The sequence below is a fragment of the Xenopus laevis genome, chromosome 3L (genome assembly GCF_017654675.1).
Source record: "Xenopus laevis strain J_2021 chromosome 3L, Xenopus_laevis_v10.1, whole genome shotgun sequence".
In the NCBI taxonomy this organism is placed as follows: Eukaryota; Metazoa; Chordata; class Amphibia; order Anura; family Pipidae; genus Xenopus; species Xenopus laevis.
In genome coordinates, this window is record NC_054375.1 from 26,706,719 (window position 1) to 26,717,016 (window position 10,298).

General features: G+C 42.1%; 1 protein-coding gene across 4 annotated transcripts; it reads right to left on the reverse strand.

Annotated features, from left to right (window-relative positions):
- Positions 1 to 707: 707 nt before the first annotated feature.
- rps14.L (ribosomal protein S14 L homeolog) lies at positions 708 to 7,191 on the reverse strand. Of its 4 annotated transcripts, none has more exons than XM_018251988.2 (5): positions 7,036 to 7,191; positions 5,325 to 5,475; positions 4,989 to 5,150; positions 2,695 to 2,771; positions 708 to 823 (listed from the first exon to the last, which is right to left on the reverse strand). In XM_018251988.2, the coding sequence occupies exons 2-5, from the start codon at positions 5,471 to 5,473 to the stop codon at positions 756 to 758; spliced, it is 456 nt and encodes a 151-aa protein (XP_018107477.1). In that variant the 5' UTR covers positions 5,474 to 5,475; positions 7,036 to 7,191; the 3' UTR covers positions 708 to 755. The 4 variants fall into 4 exon arrangements, with proteins under 4 accessions (XP_018107477.1, XP_018107478.1, XP_018107479.1 ...); XM_018251989.2 differs by having other exon boundaries at positions 7,040 to 7,170; XM_018251990.2 differs by lacking the exon at positions 7,036 to 7,191 and adding an exon at positions 6,892 to 6,911.
- Positions 7,192 to 10,298: the final 3,107 nt, after the last annotated feature.

The window sequence follows — 10,298 nt, forward strand, 5'->3', positions numbered from 1 at the left end:
AGTACAACCTCATTTTCTGCTTGATTAGTGACGACCCCTAAGCTTAGCTTCTCAACAGCTGCTCAGAGCCCACTGAGCATGTGAGTGTCACAGACACCTTTCCAAGATGGTGAGCCCCTGTGACAAGTTTGAAGTCCTGGATCATTGCTGCTATATTGACAAGCTGAAACTTTAGGCTGGTGCAATAAGTTCAGTATATAAAATGGCATTTTTAGCCATATTCATTTTAAGGGTTTAGTTCTACTTTAAGTCTGCACATGTGGGCACTAGACAACTATTTGACTATGTAGGAAAGGCTGCTCTTCTCCCACTGGAATGCCGCTCTGTGTTGCCAAATCATGCAATATCCAACCCTTGGTTCTGTGGGTTGACAGGTCACTACATGGTTTAATAGGATAGACTGCATTGCAGCTCTGCCATCTTACCTTGCTTACCTGTCTGTCCCCAGGCGGGTGCAGGTTTGTTTCCTTACAGGAGCACTGGCCTGGGGAACAGACTCAGTGATTCCACTCACTGGGCGGTGCCTAACATTTTGGCACCCTTTCCAGTGAATAGAATGTTCCTTGTCCTTTAAGGATGCCTTCTCCCAGAAAGGCTTTGTAACAATGGAATGTAAAATATTGAAACGCTGCTTTAGTCCTTAAATGTGATGCATTCACCCAAAGCCTGCACAGAGCCGTCAACATTACGAGTCACACAAAAAGAAATTTGGTCTGATAAATTTTATTAACAACCGAAAGACAAAAGGTAGAAATCTACAGACGGCGACCACGGCGACCGCCCTTTCTGCGGGTACTGTCTGAAGGGATGGGGGTGACATCCTCTGCAAGAGAAAAAAAAAATACCTTATATTGACTTAAAGGGATTTATGATGTTTACGGTTTACTTTTCTATTTCTCAATTACACGGTTCACTTTGCAAATAATTCCCTCTACCCTGTAGAGGGTGAACTATTTTATTTTATCTGTAATATTGGTGTGGAGGCAACGCTCAGAGTTTGTGCCTGATTCGGAGCTTTCAGAAGGAGCCAGCACTTCAGGATGAACTGCTTGGAGATAGCTATTGTTTCTCCACTTCCCATTGTATTATACCACAACCCCAGGTCATGTTCGCAATGCTATACAGTCAGTTTCCCAGGTGCCCTCAGGTCATCTGACTTGTGCCATGATAAACTTCAGTCACTCTTTACTGCTGTACTACTTTTTCCTGCTTGTGTGCTATTCTCATGTCTCAAACTAGGGAGCACTTAGCAATACAACTAAATCCTTCAGCAGAGGTGTTAAGGTGGCTGCTATCTGCTTAACTGCCCACTGTTGTATGGATAGAACACTCTGGAGGGAAGGGAGGTGGTGATATTCCAACTTGCAGTGAAGCAGTAAGGGCATGGACACATGCGGTTTTACGGCACAGTAACGCGGCATGGTTTTTTTTTTTTAAAAAAAAATACGCTAACCTATTGTGCCGTTGCCAAAGCTTGAAACCGCTAAGCATAATTACGCATCAGTCGGCTTTTTAAAAAACCGTGACGCGTTACCGTGCTGTAAAAAAAAAAAAAACCTATGCTCTTAAAAAAACAAACAAAAAAAAACAGGTTTCAGTGCAGAATTCTGCAGAAGCAGCAATATTAACTGATGCATTATGAAAAAAAATATATATATAAGTTTTCCTGTGACAGTACCCCTTTAAAAGAATCAAAACCAAAATCATATTACAGATGCCTAGAGCTGCATTATGGCTTAAGAGAATCATCCATCAAGCCTGCATTTAATATAAATCAATCTGTTTATTGAACAGATAATGCTGAAATTCAAGCAACCGTGGGCTGCTGAGATTTTAGAAAATCTTGCTCAGTACATTTTAAGGGAGAAGCAGCTCCATTTGGTTGCCTAGGCATCATGGGATGGAAGAACTATAGGCAGACAAAATAAGATGCTGTTCTACTTCAGTCTAAAGCAGATGAAAAGATTAGATGGGTGCTGCTCTGGGTGTATCATGGAACGTTACACTAAAGAAAGGAAGAGCTCAACAGTTAAGGCATAAGGTGTCAATACTGTATATTTTAAAATGAATAAGCATTTAAAAGCAACTTCAGACTTTCCCTACTTTAAAGGAGAAAGAAAGCTGCGGAGGCATTATATTGCCAATAGATTAGCTGCAATAGTGCAAGCTAGAATACTATATTTTTTCTGTACAATTTACAATACCCGAGTAAAAAGCTCTGGAAGCTCTGTTTAGGATAGCAGCTGCAGCATTAGCTTGGTGTGACATCACTTCCTGCCTGAGTCTCTCCCTGCTCACTTACAGCTCTGGGCTCAGATTACAGCAGAGAAGGGGGGGGGGGGGGGAAAGAGGAGCAAACTGAGCATGCTCACGCCCAGGGCAAGGAGGTTTAAGCTTAAGGCATGAAGTCTGATACAGAAGCCCATGTGTACACAATAGAAGGAAAGAAATGATGTTTCTTTTGACAGGAGTCAGAGCAGCATTACTTTGAGGGTTTACTGGTATATTTAAGTGGACCTTTCTGATAAGGTTTACTTAGTTTTAACCTTTCCTTCTACTTTAATTTATCTTAAAACAAAAAAATGGCTTCACGTGTGCTTTAAGTGTTTTGCAACTAAGTATTTCCAGCAAAACTCCCTTGTATGGACTTATAATAATAATAATAATAATAATAAAAAAAAAGAAAATACTTACCAATGCGACCAATTTTCATACCCGAACGAGCCAGAGCTCTGAGAGCAGACTGGGCACCAGGTCCTGGTGTTTTGGTCCTAAAATGACAAGACATTGGGGAAAATATAAGTTACTTACAAAATCTGGTACAGCAAAATATGGAAGTTTCAGGGAAAACCCAATGAGGGAAGCGTTTTGTAGTACGGTTCTGATCATTAAAAAAAAAACATTGATAAGTCTCCCTCCATACTGGATATTAAGTAGTGGCGCACTAGGAATTGAACATGGTACTCATGGGAACTCAAAATTCGTCTTATGGAAAAAAGCTCTGTCTATGACAAAAATAGCACAGAGGGGCACAGCTCAGAAACACTGGTGTATATAATGCCCAAATGTTCATGAAATTTTATGCCAAATGCAAAAGACTCCCAAGCCTTCTTTATGGAAGTGACAACAGGGCTTTTATCAAGAGATTTCTAGGAGTATTTTGAAGGAGAGATGGAATGCTTCAACATGTGCAACAATGCTGTAAATGGTCACAGACGAGTTTATTGCAGCTAGATACATACAAATATATAAATACAAACTTTAGGCTTTATACAATGCAGAAATACATATAGCCGATATATGATAAGAGCAGTGTAAAACACGTGAAGGTTGTTCCAGCTCTACAAACCAATCAGAAAGTCGCACTTGGTTTGAAACCAAACATTCAAGGCTAGCCCTGGCTTATACTATCTATTCACAGTGAGTTTGTATCCTTCACCCTTAGATTTAAACTCTACTCTATAATGCAGAACATGCAGCCACTATATAAAAGCTGATAGTGTTCCATTTACTTATGTCCATATTGAATAAACCTAAAATCTACTAGTCTCCCAGAATTGCCATGTTCCATAGGTCAACAAACAAGAGGTGAAACATCTCACTGTTATCTGTTCTGGGAGATGCATGCATTCATAGTGATGTGCGGGTCTAGAAAATCTCGACCCACCCACCTCACCCCTCCATTTATAGACCTGCAGCGAACCACCCTGCCAATGACATCACAAAAGAGGCGGGCAGACACGAGTCTATAAAACAGGAAGCCGGCAGTCTTGGGTGGGAAGAGCAGGTAGAAGAGCTTCAGCCGAATCCACCCATTACCCATAAGAGGAGCAGCATGGTTGGCCCGTACCCGCGGGTTATCAGGCTGGCCAGCACATCACTAGCATTCATAGAACCACACAAGCCCACTCCCTCAGTTCCTATTTCCCCCACCCAGTTTATGGGCAGCACAAAGTTAAGCACTGATCTACCCGCACAATGAATAAAGCTGAAGATAACTTAGGTCTCATTTGAATAAGGATGCTGCAGGAAGCTAATAGAAATTACTGAATAGACCACTACATTTTTGGTTCAAGATCTGGAATTCCCACATTCCATTCAGAGATTACACAGAAAGCTGGAACAGGAAAAACAATGGGCAGCAATGAGGTTGTAATCTTGAATCTGATAGGTCAAAAAAACTTTTGCTCTGGTACTCTAATTACCAACTTTCTTTAAAGGAGAACTAAACCCCCCCCCCCCCCGACAAAATTCCCCATCCGCAGCCATCAAATGTGACCCCTCTCTACTCCCTCCCTGCAGAGTCTATTTCAATAAACAGTGCCTCTCATAGTAAATCAGACTTCTACAAGCAGAAATGTGCAGCGGAGTTAGCAGGCACCATCTTCTGAATCCTTGTGCTCTTTTCCGATCAGTTTGCCTACACAGAGCTTGCTGGTGCATGTGCAGTTAAAGGTAATCCCGGAGTATCTCAAACTGCACATGTGCCAGTTGAAGTTTAGTTCTCCTTTAAAAAGGGATTTGATCCTAAAATGGACAGCAACACAACTGCAGCACCAGCCCGGACAAATCTCTTGTTCAGACACAGCAGCTATTGAAGCCTTCCAGTGTGCGATTAGCAACAGATCTCATTCATCAAGCAAACGTAGATGCTTAGGCCAAAAATAAATAAATCTGATGTGCAAGCTACATAAAAGTTTACACTGCATGCTGCTTTTTCATCCAACAAGATAAAGTCTTTCAAACTCCATAATGGGGCTGAACTTCTGCAGGCAGAGAATGAGACCCCACACTGACATTCGCCTCCGGTCTCGACCTGCATCCAGAACCATGGAGTTACCCGGGTGCAGGAACACACTGGGAATTTTTGAAAACCCAAACAAAATCGCCTGTGTGGGTCAGTCCTTGGCTTCAGGAGTTCTCTGGATTTGCAAAATGTATTTATCTTTTGTTATCAAGCAATACAGAACCCCAACACTCCATTGTACCTGTTTCCACCAGTAGCACGCAGCTTGATGTGAAGAGCGGTGATACCCAACTCCTTGCACCTCTGGGCAACATCTTGTGCGGCCAACATAGCGGCGTATGGAGAGGACTCGTCTCTGTCGGCCTTCACCTTCATGCCACCGGTTACACGGCAGATGGTTTCTCTGAAACAGAGGCAAGTTATGGTGAGCACGACCATCACTATAATGCAGTTAAACCAGAATACAGTCATTTGAAGGCACACAAAACATTAAAACTAAGTTTACAAAGGCAACAATCCTCGGTCTAAACCACAAGCCAGTGGCTAGTCCACAATATACCAGGGGTACAATACTTACTTGCCAGACAGGTCAGTCACGTGGACAAAGGTGTCATTGAAGGAGGCAAAGATGTGGCAAACTCCAAACACATTTTCACCTTCAGCCACTTGTGGCCCCAAGCTGATCACCTGCTCTTCCTTCTTTTCCTTACCCTTACGTGGAGCCATTTCTGGAAAGTAAGATAAAAAAAAAAATGAGATACAGTTAGCATATCTACTGTCACCCAGACATAAAAAGCTGTATAATAAAAGTCCTTTTCAAATTAAACTCAATTTTTTTTAAGCATTCATAGCTATTGTAAACTCATTTAAAAATAGCGGTCAATCAAATATTGCCTGACCCGCCTCTATGCCAAATTGTCTCAGAGTGATATACTGAGACAAGTTGCAGTTGGTTTTCATTTTGAAAGACAAGAAGATTCCAAAGAAAGGCAAATAAAAATAAAATAATGACCAATTGAAAAGTTGCTAAGAATTGGGCATTCTATAACATACTAAAAGTTACTTTAAAGGTGATAAAAGAGGGACTTTGTCAGAAGGCGGCAAATAATTCAAGTGACCAACTGCAAAGTTGCCTAGAATCGGCCAATTTATAAATAATGAAAGTTATGGTAAAGCACCTCTGGGATGTGTGTGTGATACAGCTCCTGATTAAATAAAGAATAAGGGTAGGACTACATGGACGTTTTCGGCGCGACCCGACGCGCTGCAACAAAACGGTGGCGTCAAACTGCATGCGAGGGAAATAAGGTAAGTAATGGAAATGTCGGACGAAGTCGCAGTGTTGATCCGACGCCACCCGACCGTCAGATGAAGATGCAGCGTCTGCATCCGACAGTCGTCTTGGATCAAATCTAGCACACCACCCAACAATGCATTCACTTACCTTGTTTCCGTCGCATGCGATTGAACTCCGTTGTTTTGTTGCATAGCACCGAAAACGTCCGGCCAGTCCTACCCTAAATGGCTTAACTATTCCCCCAGTACTGACACCGCTCTACAGCAAGCAAGTCTGTTGTGCTACAGCTAATGTGATCAGATGTGCAGAACTGCAACTCTACAGGGCTGTCCCACCAACACAAGTGGTAGAGGAGTCAACACAACACCACCATGCTTACAAATGACACACACTAGCATTAAATAGCATTTTTTTATGTAACCAATAAGCACAGCAGTCAAGACACACAGGCAGCATGTTACAGCAAGCACTATACCTTCTAATCACAAATAAATCCAGTTTATATGTAACGCTCCTCTTGCTGCTGAACTACAACACTCCTATTCTCCCAAACGTGGCTGTACATCTGCTGCATAAATGCGGCCACATATTGTCTATGTATATATCGATTATACCAAATGTCAAACAGGGGAGGGGGGGGTCTCTCTCCCCGCCGAACATCCCAATAAATCGTGCAAAAACCTCACAGTGAAAAATTCCCGTTTGCGCCCCCATTCTAACAAATACACGCACACTGGAGTACACACAGTTACATTGATACAATTGCTACTCATATCCCTAAATGTAGCGCTGTGGTTTCCCCCGACTACTCTGCGCAAGGCCCGACCCCAATCAAATATAACTTCACCTTCCGCCTAATCTCTAAATATTCCAACACCTAAAAGCCGCTCTCCCGGCAGTAGAATCCCTCCTACACACCCGAGGAGAGCGCGGGGCAACACGGTAGCAGATTTGGGAAGGATTACAAGAGATTGATATCGGAGGCCCTTACCTACTTCTGCCTGTTCTCGAGGAGCCGCTACAGGAAAGGAAGGAGCATGCGCAGAAGGGGCATAAGGTCACTGTCTCTACCGGAAGTGATACATGCCCGGACCTTCAGGCACACGTTACCAATAATAAAGATTATTTTAGCGTCTGTAAGCAATTTTAGGAGACGCTACAACTAGGGTTTACTTTATTTAGCGTTTTTTTGAGTCGCCGCACGATTATTTAATCGAAGTCAGCAGCGAAGTATTCGTGCTTGTTTCCTGAACTTGTTTACCCACAACAAATGTGGCGTCAAATGCGCCAGGTCTGATGAGCTGATTTTTTTCCGGGTTCAACTCTCAAACTGTTTTGTCACTTTAATGCTATTCTTGACTGGCAATTTTCAATTGCCCTTTGTTTCCAGGGAGACTGTAATGTTGTTTGACCAATTAAAAAAGTTTCCACCTGCCCAGTGTTTTAGCGGCCAACAGGTAAAAATGTTGCATGGTACTGATTAGGGTTGCCTCCTTTGCTGGTGGCTAGGGTTGCCTTGCCACTTGGGTTGCCACCTTTTCTGGAAAAAAATACCGGCCTTCCTAGGGTTGCCACCGGTTCGGTTTTGACCTGAACAGTTCAGTTTTTGTAAGGCCTGTTCGGGTTTTCAGTAAACCCAAACAATAATCTGCCTAATAAATGAAAGGCACAAATACAAAAAAAGCAAATCAATCAAAAATAAGAATGTTTTTTTTTCTAATTTAGCATTGCTGTATTTCAGAGCTTTCTGTATAATTGATTTCTGGATAATAGATCTCATACCCGTAATAACAAGATTGGGTTTAATCATCAAGCAGAATTTAGCTAGAGATAGGGTTGCCACCTGTGTGGTTTTGAACTGGGCATCAACACTCTAAAACATTGAGAATACTGGATAGAAATCCAGCCAGTTGCATCTAAGTGATGCAATAACCTTGCCCTGGTGTTATAACTCCACCAACATCATTGTGCTCATCTCTGATGTCATCATGCCTGTTCCTACATCACTGCCCCGCCCCCCGTGTTCGGTTTAGCCATCAGCAAAGGTGGCAACCCTAGGCGTTCCTATATATTTATCTTTTTTCCCTATTAATAGCATCGGGATCAGCCATCATTTTTACAGGCCAGTAAAATACTGGCCAGGTGGCAACCCTAATTGCCACCTTTTCTGGAAAAAAATACCGGTCTTCTTATATAGTTATCTTTTTTCCATATTAATAACATTGGGATCAACCATCATTTTTACCGGCCAGGTGGCAACCCTACTGGTGACTAAACCCAAACGGGGGCAGATAACATTGGGGATGGGGCGGTGATCTAGGAACAGGTATGATGACATCAGAGGTGGGCACGATGATGTTGGTGGAATTATGACACTATGGCAAGGTTATTGCATCAGTGGAGCGATGGGACAATGTTGTCTATGGCAGCTGGTCAACCCCACAGCAGGAGTTAGACCGATCGCTGACGATTTCTTTCTGTGTTTTCTCTAGAAAACCACACCCAGTGTCCGCCCCTTTCCTCACAGGGCATTATGGGAACCAGAGGCAGAGCATTAAAATGTGAAAACAGAGAAGAAACCTGAAAAAGATAGAAAAAAAATAAAGAAAACAATTCTAGTATTACAATATACGTATAAAAACATTGTGCAAAACATTAATAAATACTTACAACTGGAACATTATTAAGTTAACCCACGTGGGGCTACCGCAGCGTCAGGGAGAGACCGCAGGGCGTCCTGGGCAACCCAGCCGGCCACATCTTCCCCCACGCGCGCAGGCAAACATAAGCGCATGCACTCTTGCACAACGGACGGACTCTTGGATGCATTTGTGTTGGTGATGAGGAGTGGGCGACTTGAAAAACTTGTGACCAGTAAGATAATAAGAGCTCGGACTAGGGGTAGGCTACAAATGAGTAATGTGCCGGCACCTCCCACACCATTGCACCGTAGGCACATGCCTCTTCTGCCTACCCCTAGTTTCAGCCCTGGGCTACTGTGTCCAAAAATTTGGCAGTCTGTGTCCCGTTGCTAAAAAAGGTTTAGCCAATGGTATATCTGATTTAGCCAATGGTATATCTGATTTGTCTGTCTCAAACACTTTCTTAATTGAGGACCAAGGAGAAGTGGTGATTGGGATCAATATACTCGTTGGCGTAACTATAGAGGAAGCAGTCTACTATATGAAACTTATTAATACTAATCAATGTACATACAGCAATACATGGCCAATGAACAATAATTTCATCTTTTTTTCTGATGTGACAATTAAAAAAGAAAAATATGTTGCACAAGATATTTGCCCTTGTAATGTCCCTGCTCAAATACCATGAAGAAATGGCCAGCTAGTTGCAGTATTACACTGATCTCCTGCTGTCATTGCATTTTGGGGAGTTAGAGGAGATTATATTATGCTTTTGCTGGCTTCCTTAGAATACTCTAAAAACGATATACTTTACCAAATGGCTACGCCACCTCGCTTAATATTATGCAGTTACCTGATATTGCTGGTAGTACAACTCCCACCATTCTCCAATACAGAATCAAGAGTCAAAGCCATCTGAGAGTTGCAGTACTGCAACATATGGGTATGGTACCTGGGATAGGCCCTTTTTGGGCAGTTTCCCATTATTGGGAGGGCCAGGTTTATACAGTGGCCAACCATAAGTGTGGACTGTTTATGGTTGATGCCCCTGTGGTTTCTCCAAAGGAATCTGTGCTTAAATTTTTATTATGGACGATTTTGGACTATTTTTTGGACTTTTTTCAACCATATTTTCTTTTTGTATTTATAATGCATTTTACTATTGGCACTTATATGTCACATTGTATTAATAACTTATTCAATTATATATATATATATATATATATATATATATATATATATATATATATATACTCTTTCCAATGAGTATCCGCACTCCAAGGCTATTGCTAATGGCGGGGTGCACGGTAATTGTATATATATCAATTATCAGCAGACCAGCACTCCCTTTTAAAATGTAATACTTTTTATTGTCATGGTATCAAACCGACGTTTCGGTCCACATTTGGACCTTTTTCAAGGATGATCATCCTTGAAAAAGGTCCAAATGTGGACCGAAACGTCGGTTTCCTTGAAAAAGCTCCAAATGTCGACCGAAACGTCGGTTTGATACAATGACAATAAAAAGTATTACATTTTAAAAGGGAGTGCTGGTCTGCTGATAATACAAAGACCATTACCATGATGGTACAAAGACCATTACCATGTG

Coding starts and splice junctions, on each gene's coding strand:
- rps14.L (XM_018251987.1), bottom strand. Junction 5,151..5,324: donor GTGACTGACCTGTCTGGCAA/GTAAGTATTGTA, acceptor CCTCTGTTTCAG/AGAAACCATCTGCCGTGTAA. Junction 2,772..4,988: donor CGTGCTACTGGTGGAAACAG/GTACAATGGAGT, acceptor TTGTCATTTTAG/GACCAAAACACCAGGACCTG.